Genomic DNA, 20,201 nt, shown 5'->3' on the forward strand with positions numbered 1-20,201 from the left:
TAGTTGGAATTCGAGTTGGGTCACGTGATGAGTTAAATCACGTTATAATACAGTACTATATTTTTGAGGTTGTCATTCTCTTTGGGGATTTGAAAAATTACGTTCACTGAGTAACAGAATATTTAATTATTATGATTCAAATTTTTTTTTTTAACTAATGAAACAATAAATAACTACATCTTGAGAATTGACTATGATAATGTATATGGTTCCAGTAGTATTAAATAAATACCACTTGTTTCACCATGGAGGGAATTTTGTACGTGATTGGAATTTTAATTAGTGGTGGCAACATTGTTGTATTTGATAGACGGATGAGCATTGAGGTTTGTTAATGATGTTCCCTAGTGGTTTGTCGAAAATGTTTGAATGTCCTTTAATTCGGTTGTGATTGATTAAATCGCCCTACAGTACACTGAATTATGTCATTGTATATTACATACATTTTGTAATAATTGACTTTTGAGCTGCGTACGATATATTTATTGTGAAGGTAAAGTTATTTTTGTATTGAGAACGTTGAAGTAGTTAGGTGTTTTAAATTCGTTATTTGTTTACATCGTCAATAGGAATTCCAATACGAGTTGAATGTTTTTCGTTTTGTGAATACAGTCTGTTAGTTAAAAATTTTAACGTTAAATTAAATTAAAATCCGTTGCTTAATTCTGAATTTGCAATTAATAAAACCAACTGTTTTTTATTTATGTTTGTACACGTTCGAATCACGTTAACTAACTTCATTATCGCTATCTAATCATTATACATTGACCTATAAATATTTTTTTCTTGTGAGCTGAATTGGGTCTTTCAAAATATTAATTTAAAAAAAATTGTCATTTATTTTGTAAAATTGTGTTAAAGTTTTAAATTTAGAAATGTTCCCAATGCATTGTTTTGTTTTGAAAAAAAGAATTTTTAACTGTTATATTCCAAGAAATTTTGGATTATATTTAGAAACTGGTTTTGTTATTACTGTAACAGTTTATTTATGCAGGGATAGAGTGAAATGTTGCTTAAATATCCACATTATGTAGCTTTAGTAGAGAGTTAATAAAATTTGCTGAAAGCAGAAGTTAATCATTCAATAAAGAAGTCCCCTTCTTCCTGGCAGATTTGGTATGAAATGTTAATCTTGAGAATGGTAGCTGTTATTTCTTTGTTGGGCCATCTGTAACAATTTGATTTCAGCACTTAACAGATTGTAACCAAAAATATGATTGCATTTTCATATAATCATTTGTATTTCCCTATACTATTGCATCAGCCATAATTTTTTTTCAGCTGTTAATTGAGTTACAACCATTAAATGTTAAGAAATAATTAAATAACTAGAATAAGAGAAATGGCCAATTCAATTATAAAGGTGGGTTCCTGTAACTGAATGTGTTGTGTATTTTCTTCGATTTTCATTTGCTCCTAATCCTTGTACAACCCTTTTTTTAATTTTATTCTCTTAGGAAATTTGAGTTTTTTTCTGTTTATAAGATATTTTACAAAATGTCATATCTCTAAATACGTGAATTTTTTTTTTCAATAAAAAATTAATTGTATTCATTTTTCACAACTATGATAATGTAACTTCCATAGCTTAGAAAGATAATTATTTAACCTAGAATAAGAAAAAACAGAAAATTCTACTTCACACTAATCTAACAACTCCAGGAAACATTTTTGTAGGTAACAATTCAATTTTTCCAGCATGTCATTTTGTAAATTTTTGAAGTACTTACATATCAGCCCATCAACCATAACCTTAATGATCCCGTAACTTTGAAAATACTTAAAAGTTACGGGATCATTAACGTATTTTACATATTAAAAATGTAAGCATTATTTTTTATAATTATAGATGTAAATTAACTTACACTTGCTAACCTTGAGTAATTAACAGTAATGTTTTGATTATTTAAATAATAAATAATTGCAGTCATTGCTGAATTTATTATTTAAATACTCAAAACATTACTGTGTTAATTAATTATTCAAGATTAGTTAGCTTAGGTTAAGTTTGGTTAAATTATATTTATAAAATAAATACAAATGGTTATAAAAATGGTAATATAGTGGTCATATTGGGTGATATTAACAATAACTTAAAGGCTTGCAACTTATTGATAGAAGGGCTAATACGAAAATACCATTTTTGCATTTTTATGCACACATACACATATATGAAAACATTTGTTAGAACTTAATTGTATCTTATAATTGGTATTAAACTAAAAAAATTTGTAAAACATAAATATATAATATTAAAGCTTACTTTTTATCAAATTGAATACAAGAAAATAAATGTAGAGTAAGTATACTTAGATAATATGGAATATGCATCCTATTAAGCCAACATGTAGAAATGGATGACAAAAAGTACAGTGAACAAATAGTGAACCCAAATGCATCAAAGAGAATTGATTAATTCTGATTGAAAGCTATTCAGTAGATCATTATTTAGAATTTAAATTCTGATATTTTTTATTTGTAGTATTTATGATCTTTATTATGAAATAGTGATAATGAAGATTTATTGGATAATTTTCCAATATACAATTTTCATTATAAAGGACCATTTTCTTTTCAGCTGCTAAAGCCAAAAAGAATGTTTAAAATATGGTATGGTACTTTTCAAGAAGATGCCCACAGCCAATCTGTAGTTAGTCAGTTAGGTGTTAGATGGCCCCACTGAAAGGAGAAAATAAGTAAGTAGTACATATTTCTTCTTTTTAAATACATACGTTGTACTGTAATATCATTAAAATAATACAGTAATACTATAACAATAAACTAATAAAATAAAGTACAGTATTTTCCGAGTACAGTAATTTACTGTGTAACTTAACAAGAACCTAACCTGTATTTCTGCATTAAAGTCAGTCTCAATTTATGCGATTTCATTATAAGCGGAGATTTTCCAGAACACAAGACCTGTGCAAATTGAAGGTGCACTGTATAATATATATATATATATATAATCAAAAACCAACTTTAACAACCCAAGTGCAGAATTACAAAGAAAATGAAATGACACTTACCATATTTTTTATTCCAAAAACACTTGTAGGATCCCACATCATCAGTTGTATATAAAATATATTTATATAAATTACATATCAAACATAAAAAATTTTAAATTAAAATTAGTCATATATAAAAAAATGTATGAAGTTAATTAAATAAAATGACTGCATTTATATAAATATGACATCATAATTAAAATTTAAAATTAAATTATGTTTAAAAAATGAAATAAATAGAAAATTTATACTATGTAACCTGGCCAGCCAATGTTACATTATTGAGTGGATTTGAATTAAATTATTTATATGCATAATAATTATTTCTATATTCATCCAAAAACGAGCTGTCATCATCTTTTTGGATAAAAATATAAATAATCATAATGTATATAAATAGTTTAATTCAACTCCACCCAGTAATGTAACATTGGCTGGCCAGGTTACATAGTATACATTTTTTATTTATTTTATTTTTAAAATTTAATTTTAACTAAATTTTTAATTATGACAATATATTTATATATATGTAGTTATTTTATTTATGATACCAAAGAAAGCAGGAGCAGATAAATGTGAAGAATGCAGAACATGTTTTGATGCAGTCATGCATCAAAAATCTTAACTAGAATTCAATACAGAAGAATTGAGAGGAGAGTGGAAGCAGTATTAGGAGAAGACCAATTTGGTTTCAGGAAAAGTATAGGGACAAGGGAAGCAATTTTAGGCCTCAGATTAATAGAAGAAAGAAAATTAAAGAAAAACAAACCATCTAACAACTAACTGACTAACCACAGATTGGCATCTTTTTGAAAAGTATCATATGGTACTAATGTTTGAGTAAAAGAAGTATATATAATTAACATTTTATTATAACTTATAAAGAAATTAAAAAAAGGATTATAGTCCTACTGACCAAACTTTAGCCTTATCCTTAACCTGAAATTTGAGTCCTTTGATCTTAATAGAATTTATTACATCAGTATTAACTGCAAAAGTCTGAATCATTTCCTGGGATAAATACGAGACAGGGTTAATGGTTATGTTCATTAAAAACCATTAAATGTGTCATCCTCACATGAGGATGACACTTAATTTTTTCCCAAATTAAATGATCTGTGGAAGCCAGTTTATTAAATCTTTTGGTCAGAATTCTCATACTTGACGTTTATTAGATGTGGTCAAACCATCATGTTGTAACGATGTAGGTTACCTTTCTTACCAGAACAAATATGCTGTTTTTTATGTTCTGTTACTGGAAATAAAAGATGCAGCACCACAGAAATATATTGTAGCAAAAGTCTGGTTATTAAGTTCCAATTTGGCTTATAAAAAAATTCAAAGCAAAATTCTGACTTTTTAATTTTACTCCCTTCAATTTGTTCTTTGTCTTTGTCAATGTACTGCTGCATGAACATTTTTAGTTACTGAAAGCAGTATTATAAAGTTAAAAGGCTTCTGAGAAAATAAAAAAATAACAACTTTATAGACTAACAGTCATCACAGTAACCATTTTTAAAGTATGAAAAGTACTTCATTGGAGATTTCTGGGGTTTAGTGAAAGCTTTTTTATTTATATATTTCTGGTAATTTTATGCAGTGACAGACAGACTCGTCTTTGATTTTGATGAAATTTGGAATATACCTTACTTATGACTAAGTTATTCATTTCAATAAAAATTATTTATCGGAAACGCCTTTCACCTGAATTGTCACTCATAAGTTGAACAGAACCACAGTTGTTGAGGTTAGGTTAGGTTAGTTTATAAGTAATTTATAAATTTGACAGAAACTTAACATCACTTATCTGATGAAGTCACAATTCAGGATTTCTGCTCAACTTAATCTTAAGCAAATCTACCCTTATTGCTAACTGAATAAGATCTATTACAAATTTCATCACAATCCTAGGTGAGTCTGTAATTGTATATAATTATCATGTTTTTAAATTTCCAAATTATAGGCAGTACTACTGATTTAACCAAAATGGAAAAAATTAATAGAATATTTCTGTTGTTACCCACTTTTGGAACTTCATAACCAAATTTAATGTTTTTTTTTGCTTTTTGTTGTTTTATGTATGTTTATAATTTTTAATATTAAAAATAGTCATAATCTTTTTGTATTAACACATTGAATTTACATTTATGAACACTTGAATTTCTAAAATTCCAAACGTGTATTTATTTATGTTGCAGTTTTTGATCTTTTATTGCTTGTTGCTATTATTATAGGTTTTTTCTCATAAAAACAAATGTACCCAATTTTATCAGTGGAGAATAAAAACAATGCATGTAGTGTATTATCTGCCTCATGTAGTGAGGACATGACTAGAGAATTACAAAACTTTCAGTGAACAATATTCATTGTTATAATTAAGAGCTAAAATTTTGATATAAACTATTTTATTTATTTTGATGGTCTCTTCATGATTATTTACTGTTATTATCATTATAAAATCTTAATATTGACTACAACAACCACAGAGTATTAGTTCCAAAATTAAAATGATTTTCTTTAATCATTAATTTATTGCTTCACTTAACAGCAGTCACTGTGAAATATACATTTTGGTTATTTTAACATAGAGTGCACAATAAAATGTGTATAAAACAATTATTTTATAGTAAGAAAAAAAATTTATATATATATGTACATATATTCTTTATATAGATCTGCAATATGTTCTTAAAAGGACAAGTAGGTTAATTGTTAACAAAAACAATTCTATTTTTTTTGACAGTGTAAATCGAGAAGTACAATACAAGAGAGATACAATAGAGTAGATGGTTTCTCTTATAAGTGGTATTAAAACACATCTGACTTGACTACACACCATATGCATTTTTGCCCCATTATAGAACACCACGACTATACAGTCAACATAAAAAAGTGGTGTTTATGGATAGCATAAATTGCATACTTTAGAAATACCATGTTGATTGTTTGACTTAATTTTGTTAGGTTACTTATTCATGCATAATTTGATAAGCTGATTTTTTATAATAATGATTATGAGAAAATCGTCAACAATCTTGGTAATTTATACATTTTAAAGCTTATTGTGTTAGGATTATGAGAAGAATTGGAAAAATTTCTTTTTTATGTTCTTCAATTATTACTGTTGCTGTTTGGTTCCTGTATATGTTAGCTTTTTGTAAGATTTTTTATGCATGGCTAGTTAAGCTAATTGTTTTGTATTCTTCACATTTATCTGCTCCTGCTTTCTTTGGTATCATGACAATAACGCTCTTTTTGAAGTCTGACAGAACTTCCCCTTTTTCGTAAATATTACACACTAGTTTGTATATCTATCGCTTCCTCACCTGCACTGTATGGTAATTTTACAGGTATCCTGTCTATTCCAGAAGCCTTTCTGCCATTCAAATCTTTTAATACTCTCTTAAATTCAGATCTCAGTATTGTATCTCCCTTTTCATCCTCTTAGATCTCTTTTTCTTCCTCTATAACACCAGTTTTTAATTCATTTCCTCTGTATAACTCTTCAATATATTTCACCTACCTACTGACCTTTTCTTTCGTATTATTAATCGGTGTATCATCTTAGTTTAACACATTGTTAATTTATGTAACACAAAATTCTCCTTAATTTTCCTGTATGCTCTGTTTGTATTGCCAATGATCATTTTTCTTTACACTTCTGAACACTTTTCTTTAATCCACTCTTCCTTCACTAATTTGCACTTCCTGTTTATAGTATTTCTTAATTGTTGATAGTTCCTTTTGCCTTCTTCATCAGTAGCATTCTTATGTTCATCATCAGATCCAATATATTCTTTGATATCCAAGGTTTTCTACCAGTTCTCTTTGTTCTGCCTAAGTTTGCTTCTGCTGATTTAAGAATTTCATTTTTAACATTCGCCCATTCTTCTTCTATATTTTCTACCTTACCTTTTTTTACTCAAACCTCTTGTGATGTCCTCCTCAAAAATCTTCTTTACCTCCTCTTCTTCAAACATCTCTAAATTCCGTCGATTCATCTGACACCTTTTCTTCAGGTTTTTAAAACCCAATCTACATTTCATTATCATTAAATTATGGTCGCTATCAATGTCTGCTTCAGGATAAGCTTTGCAGTTGACGAGTTGATTTCTTAATATTAATGGATAAATATATTAATGGATATTATTATTAATATTATTATTATTAATATTATTATTATTAATATATTATCCATTAATATATTAATGGATAAAGTGACAGAAGTGTTGCAGCAAATTGATGAAGAGAGAAGCATTTGGAAAATATAGTTAAAAGAAGAGACATACTTATAGGCCATGTATTAAGGCATCCAGAATAGTTGCTTTAATATTGGAGGGACATGTAGGTCGGAAAAATTGTGCAGTTAGGCAACGTTTGGAATATGTAAACAAATTTTTAGGGATGTAGGTGGTATAATGGAATGAAACGACTGGCACCAGATAGGAAGTCTTGGAGAACTGCATCAAACCATTAAAGTGACTGAAGACAAAAAAAAAGAAGCGATTACAACAGCTGGTTTTCTAAATATAGGCCATTGCTTTTGGATACCTTTAATCCGAATATCCTGTATGTTAAAAGATCAGCATTACCTTAAGAAAAATAAGCACTTGGATCACAAACTCTATTTATCAAAGCAAACAATACATTTAAAACTGTGAATATAGTGCAACATGGAAACATGCTGCCTGTAAATGAGAATATTGACACTTACATTTTTTAAATGACAGGTAAGAATTACGATTAGAATAGTATTGACAGTAATAAAACTGAAGCAAAGTTACTGTAATATAACTTTTTGTCACTGCTAATACAAGCTTCTACAAGTCAGATAAAAATACAATATTCCTGCAACTTTTTTTTTTTACATGTTTAAATATGCATTATGCAGGGTATGTATTTTACACCTCGTGTAGTTTTTTTTTATGTTGCATAATAAAAACTTTTAATTCTAAGAAATCTTCATCAGGAAACAACTATGCAGATTTGTTACTTCGTGGCAATGTTTTTCATGATAGAAGAAATGTTAAATAAATACTTAACTGTAAATTAAAAGACTTAAGAGACTAAAACTAAGACTAATTAAAATTAAAAGACTAAAACTTAAAGAGCATTAAAAGATTTGAATTGCAGAAAGGCTCATGAAATAGATGGAATACCTGTAGAATTATTGCGCAGTGCAGGTGAGGAAGTGATTGATAGATTATACAAACTGGTATGTAATATTTATGAAAAAGGGGAAGTTACGTCAGACTTCTAAAAAGTGTTATAGTCATGATACCAAAGAGAGCAGGAGCAGATAAATGTGAAGAATACAGAACAATTAATTAAACTAGTCGTGCATCAAAAATCTTAACTAGAATTCTATACAGAAGAATTGAGAGGAGAGTGGAAGAAGTGTTAGGAGAAGACCAGTTTGATTGCAGGAAAAGTATAGGGACAAGGGAAGCGATTTTAGGCCTCAGATTAATAGAAGAAAGAAGATTAAAGAAAAACAAACCAACATACTTGGCATTTATAGACCTAGAAAAGGCACTCGATAACGTAAACTGGAATAAAATGTTCAGCATTTAAAAAAAATTAGGGTTCAAATACAGAGATAGAAGAACAATTGCTAACATGTACAGGAACCAAACAGCAACGGTAATAATTGAAGAACATAAGAAAGAAGCTGTATTAAGAAAGGGAGTTCGATATCCCCATTACTTTTTAATCTTTACATGGAACTAGCAGTTAATGATGTTAAAGAACAATATAGATTCGGAGTAACAGTACAAGGTGAAAAGATAAAGATGCTATAAATTTGCTGATGTAGTAATTCTAGCTAAGAGTTAAAAGAATTTAGAAGAAACAATGAATGGCATGGATGAAGTCGTACGCAAGAATTACCGCATGAAAATAAACAAGAACAAAACAAAAGTAATGAAATGTAGTAGAAATAACAAAGACCACTGAATGTGAAAATAGGAGGAGAAAAGATTATGGAGGTAGAAGAATTTTGTTATTTGGGAAGTAGAATTACTAAAGATGGATGAAGCAGGAGCGATATAAAATGCCGAATAGCACAGGCGAAACGAGCCTTCAGTCAGAAATATAATTTGTTTACGTCAAAAATTAATTTAAATGTCAAAAAAAGATTTTTGAAAGTATATGTTTGGAGTGTCGCTTTATATGGAAGTGAAACTTGGTCAATCAGAGTATCTGAGAAGAAAAGATTAGAAGCTTTTGAAATGTGGTGCTATAGGAGAATGTTAAAAATCAGATGGGTGGATAAAGTGACAAATGAAGAGATCTTGTGGCAAATAGATGAAGAAAGAAGCATTTGGAAAAATATAGCTAGACGAAGAGACAGACTTATAGGCCACGTATTAAGGCATCCTGGAATAGTCGCTTTAATATTGGAAGGACAGGTAGAAGGAAAAAATTGTGTAGGCAGGCCACGTTTGGAATATGTAAAACAAATTGTTAGGGATGTAGGATGTAGAGGGTATACTGAAATGAAACGACTAGCACTAGATAGGGAATCTTGGAGAGCTGCATCAAACCAGTCAAATGACTGAAGACAAAAAAAAAACTGTAAATTTCAAATCTTTGTCAAAGATCTTTCATTGCCTAATGGTTTCATTGCCTAAAAGGTACTTAAGCCAGACCGCCTAATTCCAATTTTTAAAAAAATAACTTGCATATAAATAAATAATTCTTTTTTTCTGTGTCAGAGTAGGCATTTCTGCCATTTCATTCCTCACAGCCCAATATACATCTGCCAGTTAACATGGTCAGTTACCATAAGTAACGTTGCCGGACATACTACAACTTACAAATATATGATCGGCTGTCATTTATTCTTTGATGCATTGAACTCACTGTGAAGTCTCAGTTACTCCTATTCCGTTTAGATGGTGTCACAGATAAATACGTCCAGTCGCTAGCCTAAAACATGCTACTGCTACCACTCTAGGTAAAGTCAGTCGAGGTCGTTTTTTAAGGTCAAGCATTGATGCCCAGCATTTGTCACCACAATCTCTAAAATTTGCTGCTCTTGCTCTCTCCATGATAGCATTGCAGACAATTTGTTTTGCAATATGCAATGAAATAGGCAAGATGGGCTGTGGTTGGCATGTACCATTCCCGCAAGGTGATCTGCTTGTTCATTTCCATAGATGCTGCAATGAGCTTGATTCCATTGCATCACTAGCCAATCTACGGTTTTAGTGAGGATGACCATGTTTTTTTTGGCACATGAGGATTCCATAAGCAGGTGGGATTTGACCAGAGGTAATTGCAAGCAGCAGTGCCTTTGAATCCAACAGCAGTACTATCTTTTTTTCAGCAGCATCCATCATTTTTTCCAAGGCCATTCTAATACCAGCAACCTCTTTGTCAAAATTTGTGGCATGTTCCCAATAGCTGCTAAAGTTGAAACAGGCTGGTATACGTACCTGTACTTGCATCAGTATTTGCTCCAGTAGCTGATCCATCTGTGTATATTCAAATCCATTCTGGCTCTGGATAGTGTTCAGCTGTAGTGGCCAATGCCACCGCCTTTGTACTTCCACAGGAGTCAAGGATTTGTTGATGGGCATTATTAAGTCTAAAGCAACTGTAAACAGACATGTCCAAAAACCATGTTTAGGTAGGTCTGATAGAGGCTCTCATAATTCAAAGTTCAGTTCTAGATTTGAGGTGATAGATTTTGTCACGTGGCTAAATGTCACTTGTGTTTTTAGCCTCTGGGTTATATCCCTTTTGTTTGCTCAGCAGTCACTGCTGTTTCTAAGAACACACTCATAAAGGAAGGATGGCATTCCTTTTTCGTCTGGCTTTTAGGAAGTGAAGTTCTGTATGTAATTGCATGGCTAATGTTGGGGTTGATTTTGCCGCACTGGTAGTGATCCTTAGTGCCTTAGTTTGAACCAAATCAAGACGCCTCGAGGCTGAGTCAGTAGCTGTCACCATAATTCCGGATTCATACTCCAGAACTGGTTTTACATGTGATGTATAAGCAGTTCGTAAAACCTCTGCGGTAGCTCCCCATTTTATGGCTATATATAACATTAAAGAGCATTAGACTGAGTACTGACCCTTGGAACAGTCCCTGTTTGAGTTCTGAGGTGCTTGACCTATATTTCACATTAGTATGACGTTGGAATAGTAATGATTTGATCCACCCCATTAATTTACCATTGATTTCTAGGGAAAATAATTTGTGCAATAGTTTATCTCTCCATACTCTTATCAGATTTCAATATAAAATCAGTGAAGATACTTTGCTTTTGCTTTTTTATGGAAAATTTCCTTAATCACCTAGGAAAGGCATGCTACCTGCTCAGTGGTATCTATGCTTCATAAATCTTGCTTGGTGCTGCAATATGCCATTCTTGATATTATTTAAGGTAGATTGTAGTCTTCTCATAACCATTTTTTTCTGTAACCTTGCAGGAAGTACTCATCAGTGATATTGGTTGATAGCTGTGAAAAGCGTTGTTCGGCTTGTCTTTTTTAAAAATTGGTATGACCCGAGTTTTTCTCCAAAGGTTTGGGATATATCCATTTTCCCAGGTTAGGTTAATAAACTTCATAATAACCATTTTCGCCCTCTCCTTGATGTGCTTGAGGAATTCTGGGTATATGCCGTCTATGTGTGGTGTTTTTCCACATTTTGTGTTCTCTAGTGCCAGTTTTAACTTTATAGAAAGTGGCTCATTTATCTGACTAGTAGCTTCCTTATTCCAGGATATGTAGGGTTTCTTTTGTTTGGGTTTAAAATTGCTAGTTTGAGCAAATATCTCACAGAACTTATTGGCAATATCTGCTTGACTTGTCAGTACTGTTGACTCTTCTATCATAGGTTTGTTGGCCTCGATATGGCTATTGTTAATCCTGGATATGAACTTGTATGCTCTAGCTCCACCTTTCCTAAAGTCCATGTTTGCAAGGAATCTTCTATAAATTTCTCTCTTTGTGGTGATAATGCGTCTTTAAGGATGCCGTTCTTTTGTCTCAGGGTTACGCAATCCTTATGGGGGCCGCTTGTTTGAGCTGTCCTCCAAGCTGCATCTCTCTCCACCATAAGTTTTTCAAGTTCATATGTCCAGAAAGGGGTATACCTTTTGATTTGACCTCTCTGTATGAATTTCACAGCGCATTTGATAATTTGGTCTTTTATTTTTTTATATATGTGGTCTATACTACCTTTGAGTAATTTTTCTGTTACGTCTACATCAGGTTGTCGTGCGTATTCCTCCCATTTAGCTTTTTTAAAGTTCCATGTAGGGAAGCTTGCTTCTCTTAACTTTTTATACAATTTCACTTTTTTAATCTCAGGTATGCTACGTCCAGAAGATCCAGGAGCCTAGTGTAACTTATTTTTTCTTGTCAGCTTGAATGACTGAGGACAAGATCCGAGTGTGTTTGCTGCCCATTGTAGGCCAAAAATGTGGGCATGCTATCATCATTCTCAATATATACCACTGGTCCACTACCTATAAAATCTTCCACTATGCCACCTACCAGATCAGTGGTTTGGTATCCCCATCTAGGCAAGTGGGCATTTAAATCACCCATTACCAATGTTTGATTGTTTCAGATATTTTTCAACCAGCTGAGATCGCACCTGTTTGTTGGTGGATTATAGGTAAAATGAAATTTTAACTTTCTATTGTCAATTGTTTACCTGCACTTGCATAGCCTCATGTTTATTGTTTACATTCATTTCATGTATTATACATATTTTAGTTGTAAACTTAGTCATCACACCTATCACAATACCAGATGCGATTTGTCATGACTACATAAGTGACATAACTCTGTATCCTGGCAGTTGGTAATATTGTATGTCATCAGTCGATTTTCCTGCTTCCACTACAACGAAGATGTCGGTATCATTATTGGTAATGATTACTTTTAGCTGTGTATATTTATAGTCATTCAGTCCTCCGACATTCCAAAACAGAGACTTGATTTTAATACCAAATTTGTCAAAGCCCTTAAAAATGCGGTTTGTTGGCCTTTTTGGCATTAGCCATTGCATTATGTCGCAATTTAAATTTACGTTCACGGGCTGTTTGACGACAACTGTTGATTGTTTGGATTATACAGTGGGCACCAAGAGCAGGTGATCAACATCCCCCTCTATAAATTAATAACTTATAAATAATTAAACCACAATTATATGAGTCATACAGGCAGTTAATTCTGTTGCAACATGATGCACTCAAAACTTTTTCATTATAGTATATTTTTTCATTAAAACGTTTTCATTATAGTATCATTTTGACCATGTGCTTGTGTGTGTGTGTAAAAAATATTTAGTTTTAAAGGTTTTAATTAGTTACCCAATACATGATTAGTCGGTGGTTAATTTCCAATTCCATTATAATTTAAATAGTACTCTTAACTTGTCATTCTCATTTTGTCATGTTTCATTGTCACTGAACTCATTTTTAGTATCAGTCAAAATAACAGTATCATTAAATTTTATAATTATAATTTTTTCCCCCTGGGCCTTTTATTTCATATTTAAATTATTATTTTAGTTCCCTTTCTGATTTTTCCATGAACAAGTTAAAAAAAAAATAATTGGGATTGAATATATCCTTGTCTTATTTCTTTCTATTCTGCTGCTTATCTTTTATCCTTATAATGTATAGTATTATTTTATACTCATATTTTAACCATATATATATATATATAAAACACCTTTTTATTTTCTTGTAAAATAAAGGAAAAACTCCATTATTATTTTTGATAAAAGGAAAACTCCATTAAGTTTCCTAATATTATTATTTTATTTTTTTGTAAGCATGTAATAAATTATTGTTTCTAAAAAATATTGCTGTATTCTGTTTGTGATGGTTGTGTTTATCATCATATAAGCTTCCCTGTACTGTATTTTATTAATCTTTATTATTATTTTATCAGTAATATTTACATTTGTATTGTGCATACTGAGTATATTTTAAATCTATGAATTCTAATTAATATCAAGTCTCACTTTTTTATATACTTTTGGAATAACAGATTAGATATTTTTTTTAATGATCTAATTAGAAATAAACATTTTACTGCTTTTTTATTGTGAATGCTATTACAGTGCCACCTACAACACAACTTGCAAGTGCTGCATATTAGCTGTAAGATCTGCTAGCAAGATTCCATTTATTTAGAAAGCAAGTCTTTATTTTAGTTTCCTTTAAAAAATGTTAAGTACATTTTGTTTTATTTATCAGTGAACTTCAAGTAATCAAAATAATTTACTATGTTAACAGTATTCATCATAATAGAAAAAAACATATCTTCAAAGAGTTATGTCTTATGAAACAATTTATTGAAAAAATTATTATTATTTTTTTTATTTATGATAGTAATACTTTTTTTTTTGTTTTATTCATATAAACTGCAATTTATTTGGTGAAAACGTCTAGAATTACAGAAAATTATACATTAAATTATCTGGTTTTTCTGTAAAACAGTTATTTATATTTAGATATTTCTAAAATCTTTTCTCATTATTACTTTCAATTAGGCAGGAATTAAAAAAAGGACGCAATTTCATTCCTCTGTACACCAAATTGTGTATTTTTAATAACACTAATTCAGTATGTACGTAGTTCTAAATTTCAATTAACTACAAGATAAAGGGTTGTGAAAGAAAGAAGAACCTTCATTAAAACAGGTGGGAATTTCTGGTATCTGTTAGAAAATAGTAGTCACTTCATTGTGTTTTAAGTTTGATTGTTTAACAAGTATGAGGTGTACACTGTATTGTTAGCTTATGTGAAGTAAATGTATTCTTTTGTAACAGATGTCAAAGATTCCCTCTTACGTTGATGAAAACTCGTCTTATTTGTATAATCAGTTTTTCATTCATTTTGTTAATTTGAATTTTCAAACTATATACATTCAGTAATATTTGTTACCCAGTTTGGGGAGAGATGCCCACTATAGGGGACAACTCCTCCAACCATTCTTGTCATAATAATCCCTCTACCTGTAACAATAATCATTCCTTCATTTACCATCCTTACATTTTGTTTTTAATTGAAATTATGTACATATCAAAGCAGTGTTTTTAAAATGTATGTTTCACTATAAAAAAAAGAGATGATATACCTATCTTTACTGAAAGGTGATAGCAATTTTTATTCTAACAAAAAAACTTAGTAAACTTAAAAAAAATTACTTATGGACTTTTCTAGAATTTTCATTAGGAATGTATTTTAAATTATATAAAGATAAATTCTTCTTAAATATACTTTAATTTTTTTATGAAAGTTCTTTATGAAGTTGCAGAATGTCAAAGTTAAAATCGCACTGTTGACCAGATAGACCAAAATCGGATGCTTGATATTAATAAAATTTCTTTATCTCTTGTATTTTTTAAAATCAATGTGGAACAAACCAAGAATAATGAAGAAAAAATAATTTTTAACAAAATATAGGGATGGTGCATGAAATATTCCAATAGTTGGTATTATTAAAAAATATTTATTTGAATTACAATACAGAAAAGTAAAATATAACATGTTTCCTATGTAACTAGAGATTATGTTCTGCTTATAACATGTTCAATATGACCACAATCATGTCTAGCAATTTCTTCAACATGAATGTCTATGTTGTTAATAACTCGCTAACTGGTGGGATGAATCCCCCACAGGTCGCGCTACATGCATGGTATATTTCCTATAGTATCTAATTTAGATGCGATTAAATGGGTATGTTGCCTTTCGGGCGAGTTTGGCTAGGTTTCATTTGGTGGATTCAAGTCAATGCCCAGATTGCGGGACAGATGATACAGTGGACCACATCCTCTATGTCTGTCCCTGATACGAAGTCAAATATTCACGAGCTATTAGGGAACTTGAGAGAATACATTCCTTCCTGGATCTCCATACCAACTGGATGATCCATGAGGAATGGTCTATAATGGCTGGTTTTCTTTGCACCCTTGCAATGTGTAGGACTGCGAAGGGAGTTTGATCAAGATACTCGATCATGGTAGGATCTTGGGTGGCTAGGGTTCTGGCTTTGGTATTGGATTGGATGGAGGTAGGCACATTGGGCATCATGCCATGGTTATATTGGTATTGTTTGTGACTTGATTTGGGGCTCCTCGCTGGTGGGAGGGAGGCTGCGCTGCCGGGGTAGCTTGTGCAACCAGGGGGCATGGCTTCCCTCTGCTGGTGGCGGTCTTGATTGTGACTTGGTAATGCCACATGAGACATTATGATGGGACCTGGTAGGGGTGCAGGGTTTGTCCCCGGCTCCTGCACAGACCGGAATGAGGTTGCGTTCCCCTTGTTAGATGACCTAAACTGGTCAACTTATTTGGGTGTAGGTCTGAATTTCTGTGCTGCGTAAAACACAATTTTGATTGGTATGAGTGTAGCACTGATTTTACTTTTAAACTCGTTCGTTTTGTGAGGCATTCACAGTCACAAACGATTGTGAGATTTGTACTAGGCGCGGGTTCTGCATTTTTGGTCAGTTAGTTTGAGGGAATCATGTAAGGTTGGATGTGAAGATGTCCATTTGAGGCCTACGTGAAGGTGAAATTTAATATGTATTTACTGATGCAAATGTCTGCCGAGGCATTAACATTGGTGGCATCCGACCGAGGTCTGGCTGATGACTGTGAGATGTAATCAGGTACAGAGCTTAAAGATGACCTCCGCTAAAGCCCCTCAGGGCTTGGATTGGACGAGATGGTGTGGTGACCAATAATATCACAAGGTGGGTGTCTTCCCCATACATGGTTGGGATGCCACCCTGAATGAAACTCAATATTTTTCATCCATTGGTTTGTAATATAACTTGTCAACACTTTCTTTTTTGATGTACATTCTAGTAAAATGATAAGAATTATACATGTATTTAATACTTTAAATATTATTTATAAGTTTCTTTTTATACTTTGTAGTTTATAATATTTTCGTTTTAGAGTTTTCTTTATAGTAAGAGAGTTTTGGGTATAGCCATTGCTTTTTTTCTAGTTTTAGTTGAAGACATTACATTTATTTTTTAATATTATATTTTATAATTTTTTTTTCTTTTTTCATTAAAAAGAGACTCATTTATAATTACAATGGTTTTTTCCCCCTTTACATCTGTTAGTTTTGAGTTCATAGTAAAAGTTAAATCTATGTTCATAAAAATTTCTGATTTGTTCTGTTTTTTATTCACACAGTAGTAATTTCCTTTGGTTATACGCTTGTTAAAAATAAAATAATTTAGTAAATTCACTTTGATTTATTTAATCTCTGTAATTGTTTTTGTTTTGTCTTTCAGGTGTTCTGATCAATTAGTATTAATAGTAAATTATCATTGTTGATGAAATATGATGAAGAAGGAGGAGGATGGTGATGTATGGGCTAACCTTAAAACTGTCTCATCCTTTGACAATGGTAAGTGAATGAATATATTTACTTGTACAAAGAAATTATTAATTTTATATACACTAAAACTTCTCAATATCGGACAGGGCTCAGGAACAACAATCTGCCCATTATTTAGAAAAATACAAGTACAGTATTATGTTCAGTTATTGTATAGAGAAAAAAAACACTGAGTAGGTCAACAGTGTTGCATATTTATTTCATGTTAATTAAAATTGAAAAAAAATTAGTTGCTAATTAAAACGACATAGTAAATATTCAGTTTTTTTTGTCATTTTTCTGAAACTGAAACACTGTCCTCTGTGTTCATACTTTAGTAAATAAAAAAAATATTGTTCTACTGTAATCGACCAATAAATGGAATGGAGAATAGATTACTGTACAATACTAAAATTGAATAAAAAAACAATGTATGCTACAAAAATATTAATCAAAGAAGCTACAGTATACAAGAACATTAATCAAAACATGTACAAAAAGTTATGTAAAAATCAAATACGGATACATACAATTTATTAATTTATTTATACTTAGATGGTTTAAAATAGGTGTCTATTTTGATTTGGACTAAGTCCTGATACGTATTTTTTTTAATAAGCAACTGCATTTCTGATATTAAAATAATGCCTTCTGGTAATCATTTTTGTAAGAAATATCGCTTTTATTTTCTAACCTTTTCTGTCGCTTCCTTACTCATGACGGTAAATCTGGGTTCATCATTGTTTGTTTTGGATTTAATCAAGTCTGATGTAGCAACAAGATCGTGGATGTCAGTCGATATATCCTCTGTGTTGAACGCATTGTCAATATTACTGTACTCCTTGTAGTTTCCAAACAGTTCAATAAGTTTCTGTAATACACTCTGTTCCACAGAATTTTCATTTAGTTCAGTAAGATTTTTAGTATCAGATTTGAAGTTACATTGTGGAGATTTAATACAAAACAATTTTGTATTTTACAAAACAATTTCTCACTGTCATAGTAGTTACTTGTGTTATTGCCACACGAACCCATAAAACTGCACCCAGCACACCAGTGCTTTTAGAAAGCTCATCAGTATTCATAACTTTCATTGTTGACACTCAAAATAATGCTGTACACCTTTTTTCTATACTGAATTTTAAAGTTCTGAATGATCCCCCGGATCAAGTGGTTGCTCAGGGATCATTCAAAATAAAATAATTGATAAAATAAGATGATTGTCGTCCTGTAACTGCATCTGTTTTACCTTTTGTTATGGTAATTTTTGTTCTGTTGTATTCACAAAAAAAAACATTTTTGTACAGTATTCACTTTCACATAATCGATGACAAATAACAGTGGATAAGAAATCAACTGAAATCATAACATCAGGATCTACATGGAAAGTGATGCAATTAACAACAGATAAACAAATTAGTCACACAGGGTATAAAATAAAACAAGAATAATTACAATTTTATTCTGCTGTTCATTTTTCATAACTGATTGAACAGTTTTTATTTGTAAATTCATTGTCTGTGTCCATTATTTAGATGGTCTGTTATTTAGAAGTATTTTATCCAGTAATACCATTATAAAACTGCTGGGGAATCTAAAAGTGTTGGGTATTAAGAGAAGTCTGTTATTGGGAAGTGTCCATTTAGTGATATTTCACTGTATTTTCATATAAAAAGAAACAAGAGTTATTTATAATTAGAAACCTATGTTTTTGTAGAATAAGATTAGTTTGAATTTCTTAACTTTATTATTTTAAACTATCACTTTTAAATAGTTTATGTTCGTTCATATTAACTATTGTGGATAAAAAACAAAGTAAATTTAAATTAATGTTCAGAAATTTAAATCAATTTTCAAAGAGGGAACTGTTGATAATAGAACCCTGATTCAGCTGAATCTCTTCTTCAGTAGAATATTTCCCCAAGTCCTGTGAATTTTGCCAAAAATTTGTTTTTGTTTTTTCTATTGTAATGAAACATAGCTAAACTTAGCTAACTAAGATGGCTGCACTTCCAAGTTGTGCACTACCCACACCCTACCCAACTAACCATACAATGATTAGGGTGTGTTGTTTACATTATTTACAATTTTAAAACATTTACAAATTTTCATAGTTTGTTCCCTACACTTTTTCACTTTTACTCCTTAGTTTGAAACTGACTGTCGTTAGAAATTTCTGAATCACAAACCTCCGTATGATTCATTGTTTTGAAGTACCTCCAGTACTTCATTGTTTTGCATAAGTCTGAGAGTTCAGATTGTTTTCGTTCATATTTCCACTTGTTTCTATCAGTAATTCTTTTTGTTTCTTTCACATCCAAAGACCCAATTTTCCCAGTGCCGTATTTTCTGTGCAAGTACATAAATTGTAACTTCAGGGCAGGAATTTTTTTTCTTTTTCACATATGCAGTTAATACTTATTTAACATACAGAAATGCATCTGGAGTTCTCTTGCAAATACAGTCATTAGCAATAATTAGACATTTACATGCAGCGATGTCAGAAAGAGAGAAACCGTTCTTTTAAATTTATCAAGTCTCAGTTTGAATGTTGCTCTGTTTTTGTCACGATTGTATGATTTTCTGAGCTTTCAATACGATTCATAGTAAGCGTTGTTAATAAGCTGGACCACTCTGTATTCCGTCACAGTTGGGATGGAAACTTTGTCATACAAACTTATGTTGTTTCAACAGCTAAGTTAAATTTCTCTTGAAAGCAATAGCGGAGAACATCCTCATGTGTTGGAACACTTAATAAAAAAAGCACACGTTGACAACTAAACTAACAAGAAAATGATCATGTAACTAACACAGG

At 31.0% G+C, this 20,201-nt stretch overlaps 1 protein-coding gene across 1 annotated transcript in view; it reads left to right on the forward strand.

Annotated features, from left to right (window-relative positions):
* Positions 1–305: 305 nt before the first annotated feature.
* Positions 306–20,201, forward strand: part of LOC142319456 (eukaryotic translation initiation factor 2-alpha kinase 1-like) — a 121,873-nt gene continuing 101,977 nt past the window's right edge. The window contains exons 1-2 of the mRNA XM_075356766.1: positions 306–493; positions 17,301–17,416. Coding sequence (XP_075212881.1) covers positions 17,350–17,416 — 67 coding nt within the window. The 5' untranslated portion in view covers positions 306–493; positions 17,301–17,349. The remainder of the gene's footprint in view (positions 494–17,300; positions 17,417–20,201) is intronic.

The sequence above is a fragment of the Lycorma delicatula genome, chromosome 2 (assembly GCF_047948215.1).
Source record: "Lycorma delicatula isolate Av1 chromosome 2, ASM4794821v1, whole genome shotgun sequence".
NCBI lineage: Eukaryota > Metazoa > Arthropoda > Insecta > Hemiptera > Fulgoridae > Lycorma > Lycorma delicatula.